The sequence below is a fragment of the Beta vulgaris genome, chromosome 4 (genome assembly GCF_026745355.1).
Source record: "Beta vulgaris subsp. vulgaris cultivar EL10 chromosome 4, EL10.2, whole genome shotgun sequence".
Taxonomy (NCBI): Eukaryota; Viridiplantae; Streptophyta; class Magnoliopsida; order Caryophyllales; family Amaranthaceae; genus Beta; species Beta vulgaris.
Window position 1 is genome coordinate 55,430,250 of NC_079205.1, and position 20,615 is coordinate 55,450,864.

At 34.4% G+C, this 20,615-nt stretch overlaps 2 protein-coding genes across 3 annotated transcripts; one reads left to right on the forward strand and one right to left on the reverse strand.

Moving 5' to 3' along the window:
• The first annotated feature begins 1,216 nt into the window (after positions 1-1,216).
• Positions 1,217-4,303, forward strand: LOC104890649 (pentatricopeptide repeat-containing protein At1g34160). Of its 2 annotated transcripts, none has more exons than XM_048643314.2 (3): positions 1,217-3,200; positions 3,319-3,566; positions 3,634-4,303. In XM_048643314.2, exon 1 carries the CDS (start codon positions 1,340-1,342, stop codon positions 3,083-3,085), a length of 1,746 nt encoding a protein of 581 aa, XP_048499271.1. In that variant the 5' UTR covers positions 1,217-1,339; the 3' UTR covers positions 3,086-3,200; positions 3,319-3,566; positions 3,634-4,303. The 2 variants fall into 2 exon arrangements, with proteins under 2 accessions (XP_048499271.1, XP_048499272.1); XM_048643315.2 differs by having other exon boundaries at positions 3,648-4,303.
• Positions 4,304-5,194: 891 nt separating this feature from the next.
• On the reverse strand, positions 5,195-13,380 carry LOC104890648 (aspartic proteinase). Its single transcript, XM_010676213.4, has 13 exons — positions 12,838-13,380; positions 10,795-10,852; positions 10,277-10,374; positions 9,586-9,698; positions 8,591-8,765; positions 7,848-7,887; positions 7,469-7,533; positions 7,244-7,357; positions 7,092-7,156; positions 6,599-6,758; positions 6,400-6,516; positions 5,755-5,840; positions 5,195-5,660 (listed from the first exon to the last, which is right to left on the reverse strand). Exons 1-13 carry the CDS (start codon positions 13,195-13,197, stop codon positions 5,576-5,578), a joined length of 1,536 nt encoding a protein of 511 aa, XP_010674515.2. The 5' UTR covers positions 13,198-13,380; the 3' UTR covers positions 5,195-5,575.
• Between the last annotated feature and the right edge of the window lie 7,235 nt (positions 13,381-20,615).

Here is a 20,615-nt window from a genome sequence, read left to right on the forward strand (position 1 = left end):
AAAAAAAAAATTAATTTAGGGAGAGGTGGTAGTTCAGTGAAATACCACCCGGATTACAGGGCATTGTCTAAAGTTCGAATCCTCATCCCAACAATATGTTGGTGTCAATGGACTTTTATGCCTATTGTCTTCTGATCTTATACCCAACTTTTGACCTTATATGTCCTACAAACTAGTAGCCTAGTACGGGTTGGTTTTCGGAAATCGGACTAATTATCTTTCTTAATGAAAAAAATAAAATCATCAAAATTCATATCTAGGATCATAGAGAGTGATGAATCTTTTTTCAATTTGTTGATGGTTAATACTTTTTTTGGTTGGGTGTAAAACATTTTCAGTGTAAAACGATTTTCATAGAAAACAATTTACAATGAAAAACACAATTTCAAAATTTATTTTCCATTGTTTGGTTCCATATAAGAAAAATGATGAAACAAAAGGAAAAATGAAATGTAGTGAGAAGAGTGTGTAAGAGAGAGATAAGGAAAAGGAAAAGGAAAAAAAATAATTTTCCCTTCATTTCAAAAGAGAAATGGTTTTTTTTTACATTTCATAGTAAATCAAAATACCATTTGATTAAGCACTTCTCTTTCCCCTCAAAAAAAAAATAGTAAATCAAAATACCAAACAATATAAAACTGAAAAAGAAGATTTTTTTTTCAAAAAATTAATGTTTTACACCCTATCAAATGATAAAAAAACTAATATGAACCCGGTACACACTAATTAGTGTGCACCCGATCCATATCACGTGAGTTTATAATAGTGTATGTTGAAATGATATAGTGTATGTTGAAATGATATAGTGTATGTTAAAATGATATAGTGTATATGTTAAAATGATATAGTGTATATTAAAATGATATAGTGTATGTTACAGTTATATAGTGTATGTTAAAGTGATATAGTGTATGTTAAAGTGATATAGTGTATGTTAAAGTGACATAGTGTGTGTTAAAATGATATAGTGTATGTTAAAGTGATATAGTGTATGTTAAAGTGATATAGTGTATGTTAAAGTGATTTAATGTGTGTTAAAATGATATAGTGTATGTTACAATGATATAGTGTATGTTAAAGTGATATAGTGTATGTTAAAGTAATATAGGGTCACATGCCTGGGCTTGGTCCATACTATTTTTAGTGTGAACCGGGTCCACGCAAGTCGGATTGATCAAATGAAGCCTCATAATGATTTGTGGACGAGAGAGAAAGATTAAGAGAGGAGGAGGAACATTTGTATGTTTAGTTGTTTACTGAACAAGAGAGTTGGTCAACCAAATTTAAATTTGCCTCCGCAATCAACCAACCCTCAAAAATCCGCCCCAAAGTCCACCGCATGATCGGCAAACACACCACCATCTTCATCGAAACTGCACTCCAAAAATGCAATTCTCTCTCTCACATCAAGCAAATCCAATCACATCTCATTTCCACTTCTCTCTTCCAATTTTCTCTCTCCTCTCGCTCCAAACTTCTCGAACTCACCTCCATCTCCTCCTATGGCGACCTCTCTTACGCCACTTTAATCTTCAATTACATCAACCACCCATTAATATATGACTATAATGCCCTCATTCGAGGCCATGCCCAGAGCTCAAATCCCCAAATTGCCCTCTACCTCTTCCTCTCCATGTTAAGGGCTTCACAAAAGCCTGACGCTCTCACGTGCTCTTTTGTCCTCAAGGCATGCGCACGTGCCTTGGCGAAGTTTGAGTGTTATTTGATGCATTCTTTGGTTTTTCGATCTGGGTTTATGGTGGATATGCTTTTGCAGACTACATTGATGGATGTTTATTGTAAAGTTGGTGAGTTTAGGGATGCTAAGAAGGTGTTCGATGAAATGCCCAAGAGAGATATTGTTTCTTGGAATGCTTTGATTTGTGGGTTGGCTCAAGGGAGCTTTCCTAATGAGGCTTTGAAGTTGTTTTATAAGATGTTAGGAACGGGGTTGAATGCGGATGAGATCACCGTGCTCGGTGCTCTGTCTGCTTGCTCTCAAATGGGGGCTTTGAAGGAAGGTGATAAGATTTGGTGTTTTATCAAGGAGGAGAAATTGGATATGAAGGTTGTAGTGTGTAATGCAGGGATTGATATGTATAGTAAATGCGGGTTTGTGGATAGAGCGTACGAGGTTTTTAGGACTATGAGGTGCAAGAAGAATGTTATTACGTGGAACACGATGGTTATGGGATTCGCAATGCACGGGCATGGGATAGAAGCGATTGCGCTACTTAAGGAGATGGAGTGTGTTGGGGTTTTCCCTGATACATTAACCTATCTAGGGGTGTTGTGTGCTTGCAACCATGCAGGTTTGGTTGACGAAGGGTTTCGATTGTTTAACTTGATGGAGGAGAAAGGGATTGTTCGTAATGTGAAGCATTATGGTACTGTGGTTGATTTGTTGGGAAGGGCAGGGAGGCTTAATGAAGCTTATGGAATTATTAATTCAATGCCAATTGTGCCTGATGTTGTCCTTTGGCAAACTTTGCTAGGTGCTTGCAAAACTTATGGAAATGTGGAGTTAGCGGAGATTGCATCACGAAAACTTGTGGAAATGGGATCAGATAGTTGTGGAGATTTTGTGCTCTTATCAAATGTATATGCTACATATAAGAGGTGGAATGACGTAGGGCGGGTTAGGGAGGCGATGAATAGTAGGGTTTTGAAAAAGGTGCCTGGATTTAGCTACACTGAAGTTGGTGGCATTTTGCACAAGTTCATTAATGGAGATCGGAGTCATCCAAGTTGGAGAGAGATTTATGCAAAACTGGATGAAATCATGTACAAGATTAAGGAGCACGGGTATGTCCCTGGGACGAGATTTGTGTTGCATGACATAGGGGAGGAAGATAAAGAGTATGTGTTGTCTTATCATAGTGAGAAGCTAGCTGTGGCTTTTGCACTGTTAAAGTCAAGCCAAGAAACCCCAATTCAAGTTATCAAGAACCTCAGAATATGTGTGGATTGTCATGCTGTACTTAAGCTTGTGTCAAAGGTTTATAATCGTGAAATTATAGTGAGGGATCGAGCTCGCTTTCATAGGTTTAAGGAAGGAACTTGTTCGTGTAAGGATTATTGGTGAAATCGCAATGCAAAGACATGATTCAAGTCATTCTAGACGGAGACATTAGAAGTTTATTTGACCAGCTAATAGCTCGGGTACTCCTTCATCCGCAGGACTATTCACAAACTATAGAGTAAGATAGTGTGCAGTTCAGCAGTTCAACTTTTTTTTTTGCTTATTTTAGAAGAAAACGTTGAATAAAACACACCCCAAGAATCTTGTATTAACACAGTTATTTCCAATTCTTTCAGGCAATGTGAATTGTGGCACCTGCTGTATGAGTCAATGAAGTAAGGTTTTGTTCCTACAATATGCCTTACTTTTCTGACACAGCGTATTCTGAGTACACTTTTCGTAGTCTGGTATGTAGCACAGAAGCTTGGACTAATCACCAAGGCAATGGAGTCATATGCAAGGATTATGCATATTTGAGTACTCTCTATGTTTTTGTTGGGAGCTCAAACGAAAAGGTTCGCTGTTGGAGTGAGCTGCATAATAGGTGTGTTCTTAAGTAGTCAGATTACAAAATCTAGAGAAATGAACTCCTCTTGCTTAACTTTCTGCAGCTTATGATTGGCAGGTTGTCACTGGTACAGCGCGACATCAGCTGGTCCTCGATGAAGCACGAGAATTTGTTGTGTAGTTGGTATTGATGGAGAAATGCAAGTAACATGAGAGTATGAGGATTATGTATGTTTGACATCTTAGCTCATTTGAACTCTGTAAATCAAGGTTGTTACATGCTATGTGTATACTTATCAAAAGCTCGACGATAGCAAGGCATTCTGAATAAAGAAATCGAAGTTGTAAACAGAACTTGGTCCATTAGAGCATATATGGAGCAGGGGAAGGTAGGAATAGGATATGATACTGATGTATGTCAAACAGAAATAACAATCTATTACAGCTTTTCCAATAGGCAGTCATAGAAGGGTTGGAATGGTTATAAATTTTCATTGCCGGGTTTTGGTCTGATGGGGCGATGCTTCAATGTGTCAATGGTAATGCTAAGTGATAGAATTTGGTAATGATAAGCTCCAAATACACCATTTTTATTACCATGAATCCATTATCACAATTCACGCACATTACTTTACGTGCATATCTCAAATTTCATTTACACCAAGTTTTGCCAAATAACGTCCTAAAATTACTTTTCCAATTTGTATCTTGTAATGCCTTCATGGCACATATGGATAAAAAAAAATGTATACTTTCAATTCTTTTCATTTTCCATTTTTTTTTTTGTCTCTCTCTTTTTTCCTTCCCCATTCCCTACCACCACCATCACCACTGGATTCGTCACCACCAACACTGACACCACCACAACAGTAAGAAACATCCAACAATCCACCATCAGTCCTGAAATTTTTACTAAGACCCTTTTACAAGTTATGAATCTTTACAATACTTAGCCCATAATCAAGCAAAAATTTTACCAAAATTCGCAAATGAAAAATACCAAAAGTCTGAAGGATATGGCGCATCCACAACATAAAAAGTAGAATCTTTATAGAAAATTGATGGATTTAGTATTTTTGTATCTAGTGCTAGTGTTAGGATATTAGTATTAGTGATATAGTAAAATATAGTCTTTTTGTATCTAGTGCTAGTATTAGTGATATAGCATTAATCAATCTTACACACTTAGGCCTTATTTGGTTGAGTTTTTTTAGAGTGTGAAATGGATTCAGTAATCTGAATCCATTGCTCCTTGTTTGATTTGGGTAGTGCGTTAACCATTAATGATACTCTTCAAATGAGAGGAGTAACAAAATTCTTTTCATTCCCTTACAACTAATTCTTTTCCATTGTTGAACCAAACACCAATAAAAGTAATAATTATTATTACCATTCCTTCCCTCTACTTGATTTCATTCCCTTTCCATTCCTCTATTTGAACCAAACGCCCTCTTTATTAGGAAAAGGGGATTGCTAAATCTAATCTCTCCTTGATACTTCAAAATTAATTTCTGTATAAGTCTGTTTAATCTGCTAGCTCTGAAACTATAATAAATTGGCCTTTTCTGATGGGATCATAATTAAGATTATTTTTGGCTGACCTTATTTCAAATCATATTTAGATTATACATATAGATATTGTTCGATATAGAATGACAGTAGAGATTGAGTCTTTAAACAAAGGATATATTACAATTAATACTACCTCCGTTTTTTATTATGTGCAACGATTTGACATAAAGTAGAGAAGGAAAATATCTAATCGTTGCAAATAATAGAAAACGGAGGTAGTATATAATTTGTGCAATGAGCTTATACAATATGGAACAACCATTGAGATAGTTGGAAATACAAGTAGTTGTCTAACTTTAAACAACAGTTCCAATGACTTCTACTATAGGAGGAAATGTTTATCAGATTACTATAGGATACTGCTTAGCACCAGGTTACCAGCGCTGTAAAGCTGTTGCTGAATACTTGGATAGATGAAATGCAAAATCCAGCAGTAAGCTGTGAAACAAGACACTTTTAAGTGGACAGAGCTGGCTAAACAGCTTCAGCAAAGCCCATTCGTCGGTTGCCAAAATCGAAAACAGAATGGTAAACTCCCATGAAAACGTTTCCTAGGCTCCTGTGACAGAGTTCACAACACAAGCACAGAATGAGCCTGACTTCCAGGAAGACCTAAAGTCTCCAGTTGACAATAATAGGCAAATTAAACATACCAAAAGCCAGGAAGAGATGGCACATCCACTGCGTAAAATTGGCTTCGGCACACCACTTTACCGTGTACTTCAGTTGTACGAATGTACTGAGATTAAAGAAGGGAAACTCAGATCCAAGCAAAAAATAACACCATAGGGAGTGGATAGGATTTTAAATTTCCAAATCTGTTATCAGTAACACCTAATCAACACATGAGTTGATTATCAAATGATTCTTAAGTGGTTTATATCTAGGATGGGTTAGAGAGGTGAAATTTACGCGGTCACAACCCTTATGAAGGTTCGATAAGTATATGTCCATCCATGTCTATATGGTAGCTCACATTTGATTTGGAGTTCAATTCATTTTTACAGACAATGAGTAAAGTATCATAATTGATCAATTATCCTTACTATTTGGGTTTTTACACTTCACCATATACACTTCACCATACAATTAGTTGAGTAACCCCCCCCCCCCCCTCCTTTATCCTATAAGTTTTTAGTTAAAGGTATCCTTATCCTTATGTCTGAAAGGGCCTAATATAAAAACACAAGCTACACGAAGAGAGTGTTATACTGTTATGTGGTCCATTCTTTAAGATTTAATTCTTCTTAGTAGAAAAGAAATTTGATAGTGGTGTTTGCAATTTATGAAAACCAAACCTGTTGAGGAGTGAACGTGAAAGGTCTGTTTCCAATTGTGAATGTCAAGTTCGGCAGAAACTCATAGTCACAGGGGACTACTGCATCTCCTAAAGGGGTTGGAAAGCTATGGCATAGCTGCGAAGGATAGAAAAACAAAGTTTAGTGATGAAGCTTAAAAAACCTTACAATCTGCAACACTTCAAGGAAATAAGATAACCTTGCTAACGTAAGACAGTATTTCTTTGTTGGATTTCTTCTGCTTCATCTGATTCTGAATCCAAATCACTGTCATCTGACAGGCACTGCATAACAGTTCGTCCGCAACTGAAGAAAGTTCTTTTCTAGTTTTTCTAACCTGAACTGTCTTGAAATCATTCCTGCAAATCAGTTTGATCATAATAGAGTAGTGAATCATTCTGTTTAGTTTCAGCTCAAATACGAGTCCACTGTGAATTATTTAAGTTTTTGAAGTGGCAGTGTTAATTACTTTACGCTTTATTGTGACTAATCTATCGATGTTAGTCATATTACTTTAAGGTTTCATCAGGTCAGGTTGGGTTTGGTCAATTTCATTACAGGGTCATACAATGTAGGGATAGTTCAGGTTTGGGTCAGATAGCATGGATCAGTAGTCGGATACGGATCAATTTTTTGTCAGGTCAATCTACTTTAGAAATTAGGATCTTGAAAATGTAAAAGCATTTTCTAACCTCAGATTTCGGGCCCTGTTGATTGAACACAAACTAAGCTGGGAACATATTTTATCAGGATTCACCTGCACAGCAGAATTTTTATATATTTTGATGAACTGAGTGATTCAGAAGCCAAAATAGAGAGGAGTGAAGGGCAAGAAGAAAGAGACCCCTGATGCTAAAAGATCGTATATCATCTCCCCATACTGGGAAACTATCTCTTTGCATTCCATGCTTTTGAAACCTTTTGCTCCTATCGCGTGGTTGATTTCAATAACAGCAACCTGAAAATTCACTAGACTTCAGTGAAATATTTCATAACAGCTTTCAAATGAAAGGAGCTGAATAAATTTGATCAAGTAAATGAAGTTTCAAGTTTGAGAAATTAAGCATACTGTAGGGCCTGTAAGTTCTGGTGATCCTGAGTCAATAATAGTAGCACAACCATCCTGACAATAGCCTGAGTAATACGAATTGTTGTTCAAATAATTTGTCAGTTTATGATCATTTTCCAGCTCAATGAAACTAGCTAAAGCCTGCAACTTAATTTATCTTGGACTTGAGTATTTGTGTCAGACACGGGTATGGGTCCAATGATGCACACTCTGCGAGTAATTTTAGCACGAGATGATATGTCAAATGCCCATACCCAAGTTGGAGTGTTGAGAGTCTGACCCAAGTATTTGTAGTAAAATGAAGAGTTAGAGTATGATAGTATACATATCTACAAATAATAGTCATAATAATCAACTAATACAATTTGCCAGACTATACCAGATGAATGGTTACCAATGAAAAATTCTCCAATTTCCATCTGAAGAAACAGTGAGAAACTTGACTCGTTAGAAGAATAATAACAACTACTATTTGTTAAAGCTGATGCTTTTTAAAACATGACAACATGAATGATAAATCCCAAGTTTGAGGTATCTTCCCATACTAATTCCTTTTTTTTTAATAATCTCAAGTTTGAGGATATAAAAGCCACTAGTCATCAACTATTGGTCATGGTGAGAACAAAAAAGAAATACCATGAAAATTTAGACAAACAAAAAAGAGAGTAAAATACATGTACAACAAATAATAGGTCACTTCAAAGCAATAGGAAAATGATACCCACAAACTTGGAATTATTAAGAAATACTCCCTCCGTTTCCTAAAGATCTTCCTTCTTTCCGTTTAAGCGCGTTTCCAAAAGATCTTCCCTCTTTTACTTTATTCCTTATTTGGAAATTTTTTTCCCCTTTTTACCCTCTCATGTCCCTATTATATGGTCCACCATTACATTATTAATTCAATTTTACTCCCTCTCTCTCCTACTTTAACCCCTTTTTATTTGTTTATTTATCTTAACCCCTTTCTCTCTCCTACTTTACCCACCTCATACCCCACATAAATGGATCCTCCTTGGTATATGTAGGAACAGTAACAAGGAAGATCTTCAGGAAATGGAGGGAGTAAAACCTTAAAGAGAAGAGGAAAATGTGCCAATTCTTTTTTTTTCTTTTTCTACTGACCTGCCATAGATTCAGCTGGTTTTGAATAACAGGAACATATGTATGTTTTCCCTTGAAATGTTTTGGATCAACTCCTCCAAAACCTACTTCTCCTCCTAAATCTTCTTCTGGATTTGGGTTAAACCAGATTGAGAAAATCTTCTTATCTAAGAGGCCTTGTTCTGCCATTGTATGCCTACATTATAGTTATAATTTAGTGTATGTGTGTCACAACTCACATATCACATAAGTTCCTTTTTTATCTCAGAATGGCTTTAGAATGTTTACCAATTACCACGGAAGCTTTTTGAGTGGATACAGAAAAACTGTAGCCATTGTAAAACTATCCCAATTACCACATACTTCCCAATTCTCAAGGGAATTTGAAGATATTCTTAACATATACAGGGGCATATTGGCAATAGGGGTAATTTTAGAAGAGCCGCCCTTTGAGATTGGACACTCTTTACGTATAAAGGATGCGTTGCCATTACTCATTTAAGCCCCGTTTGGTAGGACGTAAAACATTATCCCGGAAAACTGTTTTCCTCTATTTTCAATTTTACATTTGTTTGGTTTGCAAAGTAGTGTAAAACCATTTTCTCTAGGAGTAAAATTGTTCTCCCTATGATGGAAAACCATTTTTCCTTCAAAATAATAAAAAAAAAAGCTATTTTCCTTTCTTTTACTTATCTCTCTTGTACACTCCTCTCACTACCTCCTTACTTTACCTTTCAATTGCTTTCATTTCATCATTTTTCTTACAGGAAACCAAACAACAGGAAGCTATTTTCAGAATTGTGTTTTCCGTTGTAAATTGTTTTTCATGAAATTCATTTTACATTGAAAATGTTTTACACCCAACCAAACGGAGCCTTACTTGCTTACCATAGATAACAACGGAAAACAAGTTCATCGGTGGACAAGAAAGAGGAGTTGGAGTAGGCATCACACCAAGTGAATGTACCAATACCCCTCTTATATGTACACTGATCGACCGAACCTCACTCGATTACCATATAGGAGTTGTGGTGCTGTCTGAATCATCTGGAAATGCAAGCCCAACTGCACCATCAAATTTTGCAAGTGGCAATAATGGGCTGTCCTCACTTGTTGCTTCTAAGAAAATCTGCACGCATAATTAGTCAGATCTTAATTCAAGTCTGATTCTGCTGTAAGAATTAAATTCAAATAATACAGACAATATAAAAGTTACTCTAAGAGGAGGTATTCCACAATAATGTTATGGTAAAATGGATGCACATGTCCTAGTCTAGCTAGTTAACCATGGAAATGAAACTAATTAACAATGAAAGTAGCACAGTTCTGTTGCTAATGTTACATGTGAACTGCTCTATGCATATTCCCCCATCAGAAACTAATAATAGTCGCATATATTGTCCTAAATGTACCGGAAAAACTTGTCCCATCTTCTAACACAACAATCATCATGATCATGTTTTCTAATATAACACTAATAGATTATGTGATGAGGCCTCATGAGGAGATGAATGATTGAATGGTCCAACAATGTTGTTGGGTCTTTTTTAAAAATCATGTCTTTATTATCCATGATGTGTTGGGACAATGCGAGAACTAATATCAAACCACAAGAATAATATTTTGTACTGTTAAAGATTTGGTTTTGTACAATTGAAGCATCTAAAGGCTTTACTAGTTATGGCAGCAAGTACTTAAGAAACATACTTGATTCTTGATAAGTAGGCCTCCAACTTCAACATTATCCTGGTTGATGAAACCACTAATTTTTGCTTGTGCTGAATAATTAATGTCATGAGGTGTTCCTGAGGTGTAAGATGACATATTATCAGCTAAATATTGAAATTTGACTAGCAATGTAGAATATATTACAAGAGTTTTTGGTTGGGGGTAAACATTTTTCTGCAGAAGTAGTTTTCTCAATTATTCCTTTGTTTGGTACGTAAATGGTGGAGCATAGTTCTCCCAATAATAGCATCATCTCTCCTCCATTTTCAACTTTCTTTTCTCTTGTACTTTTGTTGTAAGAAATGTAACGAAGGAAGACAAATTTATAACTGTGCTTTCCCTTAGGAAAAATATTTTTCATAAAAGATCAGTTTGCTCTGAAGTCTTAAAACATGTTTTCCATCCCGCCAAACATAGCTTGAGTGTAAATGTTATCATAGTCTGCTGAGTACCGACAACCTGTGTCAAAAATCAAGCTAACGAAAGCAAAGTATTACCTATCTTTGTGTATGTACTGGAATTGCTTGACTCAAACCTGGAATGAAGATGGCAAGCCTTCCACAATGGAAAAACTGATTATGAGTTAAAGAATACAAACAATGCAAGCATGAGATGAAATAACTGAAACACTTATTTAAAAAAAGAGACAATCTATTTGTTGAAAGCTAAAGTATACTTCATGTGTTCTCTCACATAAAAGAGAGAAGTTTTTCACTTATCTCGAAATGGAGGAAGTAACTTTTATTGGACTGCCAAATATGAGATGAATGAATTAACTCAATTAGACATTCTGACCTCGTATAAATGAACTCGGTTCAATCGGGCTAACCCGGAAAATGATAAAAGGAATCCAACCTCTAATAGCCTATACTTTTGACATAATAAGCAACAAATAGTCCAATATGATCTAGGGGTCACAAGATAAAAGTCCGACCAACTAAACTAAGTGGTCATTTGATATACATGAAATTATGTAGGCAATAGAAATTTCCATGATTTTCAGATTTGGGTAGTTGTTTGGTTGATAGGAAGTGAGAAAATTTGGGGGAACGAAAATACATGGGAATTTGAAATTTCCGCAAAATGTATAAATTTATTTACCTACCCTCCCCTTGGTCACTCACAATTCCTATATAAATTCTTATGAATTACAACTTTCCTTATGACTACTAAACAAATTAGACTAATTCGTAGGAATTTTATAAAGGAATTAATTTCCCAAAATTGTATATTCCTATGAGAATGTAATTCACATTGCAACCAAACAAGAAATAAGACATGGTGAAGACTCAGAGCTTTGCCCAATTCTAATTCCTATATGGGAATGGGAGGAACATAGAATTGTTCATACCATAGTCAAACAAATACCATATTCTTAATAGAAACAATTATAATTATTTATATAATATCGATCATTTGTTATGCAAACATTAACAATTTTGTACACAATATTTTTCATTTACTCCCTCCGTCCCTCAATAGAGTGCTCATTTTTCCATTTATATATGTCCCAAATATAATTTCCATTTCCTTATTTGGTATGGTCCATCCATTAAAATATTATTTTGCTTTCAATTTTTATAATATCACCCACTTTCTCATATGGCCCACATTTTCTTTCCTTAATAAACAATTCATAAAAAGTGTATCAACTTTTATATTTACTACAACTAAGGTCCTACACATGATTTCTTCTTAATACTTGTGTCCAAAAGAAATGGGCACTCTATTTAGGGACCGAGGGAGTTTCGTACAATACTACTACTTTGACTAGTAGCCAAAACACCCTAAACTATGGGTCTAGGTGCAACGACCAACGGTTATTATAAATGATGCCAGAGCTAACTTTTGTCAACATATTTTCACGTGATTTAGGCTTCTAATTGAAACATAGCATAAATGAATAAAAAAGGGGAAAAAGGGGGAAATGGGAAAAAGTTAACACCAATCCCTTGCTGTCGGCAAGAAAAGTTAGCTCCGGTGTCAGTTATGACACGCGCGCTGCACATGACCAATAGTTTGGGGTATTTTGACTAGTAGTCAAAGTTGGTGGTATTGGGTGTACCTACGTCATAGTTTTTGCAAGACCAATTCTACCTTCACAAAATATCATCATTTATTTACAGTAATACCCAAAGAGAATTTAAGCATTTCTCGTGAAGACTCAAGACATTAGCATAAGTGTTTCAATCCTTAGATGGTGCACACGTCCGTATGATGAGGAAAGTGCACACATGTACATGATTAAAAGTCAAATGCACATGAATAACAAGTCAAATAAACATATGTACATGACTAACAAGCCAAATGAACATATGTACAACTCTGTTAGTATATGTTCATTGGTATTGGTCTTTATGTTCATAACTTAGTACTTGATGTTCATCATGCGCACCTTACTCACCATACGAACGTGTGCACCTACTAATTTGCAATATTCTACCAACTAGGATAGTTATCCTCGACTGTTAGAAATAAATACTTAAAAGTTTTAACTTTTACCTATAAAGTTTATAAAGAAACTAATACTATGCACTTACAGTAGAGTTGCATTTTGCAGAAGGAACCCAAAGATTGGAAATTGCAGTATCAAATATGACAGCAAATTTCTGTTGTGGTGTACCGATCCCAATCTCTCCACAGAACTGTGCGTTCATGTAATTCTTCAAATATATAATTTCTCCACCTGAATCAGCACTATTTACATCAAGGTCCTCAACACCCACTTCATTTATTATTCCCAACCTTCTTGCAGATGTAATATCATTGAAATTTGTTTGATGATGTTGATGAACTCTTTTAAGACTGATTCTCACCAACCCAGAAGTTGGCAAAGGAAGCAGACAACCATTTATCAAACACCAAAAACACAGAATTTGGATGAGTTTCTTGAGACCCATTTTGTTGGAAAAAAAAAAATCCTACAAAAAAATGAACATAAAGCTAAAATGAGATTTTCTTTTTCCCCAACATTAGGGAAGAAAGAGGAGAAGATAGATAGATTATGAGCAAAAATATGAAAGAGCTCCTTGAATAAATTGTAGAAGTACTATGAAGTATAAAGCAACAATAATTTGTAGGGACCTTATCAAAGTAGTGAAACTGGATAAAAACAAGTGCGTGGGTGGGGAAATCTTACTAAATATAGACCGTTTTAACGAACATTTTAAGATAAGAAATGACCCTATATATGATTATATATACAAACTAGCTTTCCACCCGTGCAAAAATGCACGGGAGGTTTTATGTAGAAATGGTTTGGAGTCGTATATAATGTACGACAACATTATTTTGTATATTAAGTAGTTGTTTTTATTCGAAATATATTGAATCCGTGATTATTAGACTCCATGTATTTAAGATTAAAAGAATATAAAATGTAAAATTATATTTAATATATATAAAAATCCTTTGTTACAACATTTTAAACTTTAAAAATATTGTAATCGTGATATATACATTTATAATTACGTAAATGAAACAAAAAAACACATTAAAATGCGGGGGAATATTTTGTTTATAAATTTAAGATTTTAGGATGTTTCTCCTAAAATCATGATTTGAATAGCAGCTGATTGATTTCAAGTTTTTATAATCATATCGTGTATTAAAACTAAATTTTAAAACCGACTTATGACCCGTATGTTCAGTGATTGATGTAGCTAATGTCATGATAAAACATGTGACCAACCTTTTTTTTTCTAAGCAAAGGTTTGCTTTCTCTTGGTTGGTTTTAGGTCAGGGGCGAAGCCAGGGGGTTTTGACAGGGGCCATGGCCCCCCTCCCCTTGTCAAATTTCTATAGAAAAGTGGTGAAAATCTCGGCCCTCCGAACTTGCGATTAGTTATATTGGCCCCCGTAGCTTATATCGGCCCCCCTAGCTTATGTGTTCTGGCTTCGCCCCTGTTTTAGGTTGTAACTGTTTGCTCTAATTAATATAATTACTTGCTTAGCAAAAAAAAACTTTCTTAAAAAAAAAAAAGTTGAATGAAGAAGCTTTTGTTCTGCCTATCGTTTTATACAGAGGCTCATATAAAAAAAAGAATGCGCAGCACTACTGTCACTCAATCATGCAACAACTTTCACTCCTTGCTTGCTGCAGTCCCGCTCAACTCCTCTCTCTTATTAAACTATCTTATTACAAATTTTTATTTTTTTTTATGATATGATTATCCAAATTGTATTAAAAAACAATCTCAAAGTTTTATATAGCATGATTTTCATCAAAATGAATGGGGTTATCTCTAAATTTCTAAGTGAAAAGATTAATTTAAATAGACAATCACTCAAGAAAATTATACAAATAAGGCATATTTTTGTTTTGATTTGCCTTTTATTTTTTAATCACATATGACCTGTGTTCTTTTTCATATTCTTTTCGATTTTTAAAATTGTATTGTAGAACAATTTCAAACTTCTATATTACATTCCAACATACTCGTGAATGAGGTGTATCTCGTAATTTAGGTTGAAATATTTATTATGGCCTTGTGATTAAAAAATTTAATATCTTGTAATGAGAATAGTGTAAAATTGGCTTACGACCTTGTGCTGCAAGATTATGACTTGTGAATTATCTATAATTAGTAGTATGATTGTTCTTATTTTATTAGAACGGGCCTTATAAAAAATATTCTATGTTTTAAATTAGAGAGAAAACTCCAGCCTACGTGGCAAGACATGAAGCTTCCTCTACTCTCTTCATCCTAATTTTCTCTGGCCACATCTTCTTTATGCCACGTGTCATCTTTCATTTCAACCTATTGCTTTGCTTTACCACGTGGTAATGTATGTAAATGCAAGGACAATAATATTACTTTAGGAAAGAATATGATGATATTACTTTAGGAAAGAATATATGATGAAGAATAATCTATGCAAGCAAATCGGTTTTTTCAAACAAATCAATTTATACGCTATGTAGACCATGATGAGGCAATAATCCATTACTTTATTCAAGCAATCGGTTTTTTACATATAATATTATAATATAATGCAAGCAAATCGTTTTTTTTTAAATATATTCTAAAAAAAACACAATCGATTATGGGTCCTATATAATACGATATCAATTCTTTAACGGTCACTATAATACAATACATAAATCATCTCATTACTTAATAAGATTAATTTTTTTTGTTATAATAAGATTTTATAATATAAAATTCTGAAAAATAAAGTAAAATTATAATAAATCAGATGAAACATGTTTTTATTTATTAAATCAGATTTTTATCTTTTAAAAAAAAAATTTTCGAAAATCAGAATTCTTTTTGTAAATCAGTTTTTCGTCAAAAAAGAAAATTAGAGAGAAAAGAAATTCCGAAATTATAACTTGAGTTGGTTTGGGAAAGGATTAGATTTATTACAGTTAGTGAGTGATAAATATATTGAAAAAATCAAGATTTAAGTCTTAACAGTTAGTGAAAATTAATTTAATATATTAGTATATAACAGTCATTTAGGAATTTATAATTGATATTGAAATTAGGATGAATGCACATTTTAATTTTCTGAATTAACAATCAGTTTATATTAGATGTGATTACATGAACAACTTATATAATAACATTTTTACCTTTATTTTTCCGCAACTATAATAACAATTCTTGGTGGTGAATTTGAATTTTAAATAAAAACATTTAATTATATTTGACGGTAGCTATAATTTAGGCAGTTGTTTAAACTTCCCACACTAATATCATTGTTTGATTTCAAGGTAGTTTTTTTTGGAAGGAATTATCACGCCATGTGACATCAGATTCTTTGGATGTGAACACGTTATATAATAGAGTGTCGAATTTGGCGATGACACGTGGCAGATGTAGTAGTAGCATGACACGTAGGCGAAGTGAACATTGAATAATGCTGGCTTGACACATAAGCAAAATGAACCTTGTTATATATATATATATATATATATAGATATATTAAAAGGCGTGCGAAAACAAGAAAACGTGTCACGTGACGCTCTCGGAGTTTTAGTTCATGTAATCCATGTACAATAAAAAAATTAAGAAATTACATAGTATAGGGTTTGATCCCGAGACCTCAAGTACATATACTAAAGTTTTAACCACTAGGCTAAGTTATATTTAGTGTTATTATCATAAAGTATTATATTAATAAATGAAATTTTTTCTTATCCGGGGCATTGCCCGGACCTAATAACTAGTTTTTTTTTTAAAGGTGGATTTACACTAGTTTATGGTAATACGGTTTTATACAAGATTTTGATTTAAGCATTTGAACATATTGTTTCACGTCAAGATTAACATGAGATGTGATGATTCACACGCGTTTAATTGTGATCTAACAGTGCAATTTAACTAAATTATAAAAATGTGTGCAACTATTTCTAATTTATAGAATAACTTTTAATGAAATTATGTTAATTAATAAATAAAAGCTCATAACTATTGACCAATAAGCCATAATTATCAACCCAAAGCCATAACATCAACCAAATCACCATAATCATAACCCAAAACAATAACTTTATATCTAAATCTATAGCTCACAATCAAAAACAATAACGATTAAACCGAAAATCTTAACAAATAACAAGCCAATCATAACTATTTAATTAGTATCCACCAATAACATATTTTATCTTGAAAACTATAACTAATAATGTGCAAGCAATTACTAATAACTAAAAACCATAACTATTAATCTTACGAATATAACTATTTACTCATAATTTTAAGTATAACTAGTAACATGAAAACTATAACTAATAACGTGTAGACGATTACTAATAACTAAAAACCATAACTATTGACCTTACAAATATAACTATTTTACCCAAAACCATAACTTTTTACTTGGAAAGTTAATTACCAAAAAACCATAACCACTTACTCAAAACATATGTTACGACTGAAAACTGTAATCAAGAACCTGAAAAATATAACTCATAATAAGAGATGCATTAGAGTTAAGACCAATATAGAGGCACAATGAGCTTTGATAATTAAGAATATACTCCCTCCGTTTCCTAAAGATCTTCCCACTTACTGTTCCTACAGATACCAAGGAAAATCAAGTTGTGTGGGGCATGGTGTGAGTAAAGTAGGAGAGAGAAAGGGGTTAAGATAAATAAACAAATAAAAAGGGGTTAAAGTAGGGGAGAGAAAGGGAGTAAAATTGAATTAATAATGTAATGGTGGACCATATGATAGTGACATGAGAGGGTAAATAGGGAAATTTGTTTTGCCAAATAAGGAATAAAGCAAAAGAGGGAAGATCTTTTGGAAACACCCTTAAACGGAAAGAGGGAAGATCTTTAGGAAACGGAGGGAGTACTTACTTGACTTTCATGCAACAATGTCGTCATTTAAGCGGGAGAGAAACGAACTAAACTAACCATCATCAAAGTCTCATCATCAAAATTGGAGAAGACACGGAAAACACATTAGTTGAAAGTTTCAAATGTGCAAAAAAGATGACATTTAAATATGATTTGTCCTACTTTAGCTTAATTTCACACAAAATTAACAAGAATTATTGAGCTAAAACTCTAACATAAATATGAATGATTTTGGTGTTTTAGCTAAAAATAAAAGTGAAAGAAAAAGAAAACAAATGAAAAAAGAAAGAGAAATATTCCCTCTATTTTTTTATCTTTCTAAGTTGGAATCTTGACGCTATTCATTCTTAGATAAAATCTTCTCAATTTCCTTCAATTTATAAGACAAAATATAGTAATGTGGGGTCTTGTTTGATTCGTCTCAATTAAGACTTCATTAATATTCAATCGTTATAATTTTCACTAATATATAATGAAAAATATTTAAATTCAAAGAGGTGCGTTGGGAGAAGCGCACATGAAAGTAAAAATGAAAAAAAAACAGAGATAGTAGGCTTTAGGTTCCAGATTTTGTCATATACAATAACAAGAGAAAGAAATGGAAGCTAAGTGGAGGAGATCACGAGAGGGAATTAGCAGCGCGGAGGAGATAGAAACGGGAGGGGTAAAGGAGAGAAAAAGAGAGTTGGTAGAGTAGAGGGGCATAGGAGTATGGGTGTTCATTTCAGATAATCCGATTTGAAATTTCAAACATGCGAAAATTTCGGATCGAGAAAAATATGAAAACAAAAAAATTAGATTGGATATCCAATCTAACATATCGGAACAACCAAATCACGGATCGAACCAACCAGATTAGATATTTATGCACACCTCTACATAGGAAGCATATGAGATAGTTAGAATATAAATTGAGGGAGAAATGTGATGATCTTACGTCAAACTTAATGTAAAATCGTCTTTTTGGAGAATTTGTGTTTAATATAATAGAAAAATATGTTGCAAATTACATATCCATTTCATTTAATTTACTCAATGTTATCTTTTCAAATATAAGGTCATGATTTTTTAGAGATCAAATCACCATCATCTGCTTACATAATATCGGGTGAGGGCCGACATGGTGACCGGAACCACGACGGTCTTGACAGTGGCCAAAACTCCGGTCAGCAAGGCAACTCAGGGTGACGACAACCTTATGCACAGGTTCAACAACCTTGGTCAAGTTATCCATTGTCTTGGATGCAACCATGGGCTACTCCACTAATTCCATACGCCACCTTGCCTTGGCTTGTCCTCGGGGACCACAACAAGTGTACTTGGTCCACGCCCCCAGCAGCAAGCTTTTGCTTTTGTATGTTTCTCTTCTGCATGCTTAGTTATGCTCCCACGGATATCGAGTCAGCTATACACACTCTTGCTCTCAACCCATCGATGCTAATTGGTACATGGACACTAGTCCTACATCTCATATGACTTTTGATTAAGGTACTCTATCGTCTTATTATAATTTGAGCAATGATAAAAATGTTGTGTTAGACAATTTTCATAAAATTCCAATTCGTGTCTATGAACCAGGGGCGAGGCTTAGTTGAGGCCAAAGAGGGCCATGGCCCCTGTCATTGGCCCAACTCAACCTAAGTATATAGAATAAGAAGCAGAAACTTTGGGGGTTTTAATATGGATTGGCCCACAAAACACCAAACTCTGTAGTTAGAACTTAGAAGTACTATAGAAAACATCATAATGTATTTCTTTTTTTTTTTTTTTTGAAGGGAATCATCATAATGTATTTCTATTGTTTGCCACTTTTGCCATGTGTTCATAGCAACTAGCAATTCTTGGAGCTTGTGATTCTTTTTTTATTTACCAACTTTTCAAACTTCAAGTACTTCGTAATATTCTAGAGTTCTAGTATATTCTACTCTATATTATACACCGTATTACACAAGCAGAAGGTGAGATGCAAAAAAAGATGTTAGTGAGAGAAACTCAGCTCGAGTCCCAAAACCCTAGAAAAAAGCCCCAATTCAATTCCTTGGTAGATCTTCTCAATTCTCCCTTTGTCTCTGCAATTTCTTCCATTAATCCTCTCTCTGATGGTAATAAGTGGAAGCTGAAGCGTCTTCTTTTTGTTTTCTTGCTGTTCCTCCATTTTATTGGCGTCTTCCATCAATTATTGGATGTTCGCCCAAGTAATCCTCCTAGCTTCATGGCTAGATTTTCATCATTACGCGTGGTTCCGTGCTTCGATGTGAAGTTCTGGAGCTTTAATTGCATTATTATCTTCTTAATTATCTCGCTGCAGTCTTTCAATTGGATTTGGGGTTTCTCTCTCTTCCAATTTAAATCTAAAGTTAATTGGGGTTTTAGGGTTTATCTGAGCAATGCATTAAATGCGACTGTTGAGTCGCTTTCTCTCTTTAGGCTAGAGTGTGGCAGAGGGTTCCTTCATTTCTGGTTGGGTATTTTTTTGGTGCCAGTAGGAGTTCATCATGATGATCTAGGTTTGCAGACGGATTTGATGCAGAAATTTGATCGTTCAAGAGCATTAATGGTGATGGAATTTATCATTTGCTTAGCTGGGTGTCAATTTTGGCTTCCTCTCATTCATCAGGTAGTTAACTTGTTCTTTAAAAGGCAAAGGTTGGTAAGAATTTATTTCTCATTCTCTTCCTTCAGTTTTTCTGTTCTGTTAATCCTTCTCTGTCTGTGGTCTCATCTTTCTGTTTTTTCGTTAGCAATTAATATGGCCAAATCTTCCTCTTTTAAAGAAGTAGTTCTAACAAACACTATATCTCACTCTCAAGATGGTCCTGCTGACAATGCAGTCCCTGTTGTTCATGTTTCTGATTCGTCTTTCCCCTCCCCTCCTCCCATTCAAGACCCCCCTCCTCCCCCCACTTTTCCTGCTCCCATTGTTCTAGATGATCTCCCTCAAGTCAAGCTTGATATTGAGGCATTATCTAAGAGTTGTTTGTTTGCAAAAATGTTGTCAGCCCCTCT

Bases quoted from the DNA above. Each gene is read 5' to 3' on its own strand.
- LOC104890649 (XM_048643314.2), top strand. From the start codon at position 1,340: ATGATCGGCAAACACACCACCATCTTCATCGAAACTGCACTCCAAAAA.
- LOC104890648 (XM_010676213.4), bottom strand. From the start codon at position 13,197: ATGGGTCTCAAGAAACTCATCCAAATTCTGTGTTTTTGGTGTTTGATA. The intron at 10,853-12,837 runs GTAAGTGCATAG...CCATTGTGGAAG, and splicing joins CTGCAAAATGCAACTCTACT to GCTTGCCATCTTCATTCCAG. The intron at 5,661-5,754 runs GTATGTTTAATT...ACTCTGTCACAG, and splicing joins CCATCTCTTCCTGGCTTTTG to GAGCCTAGGAAACGTTTTCA.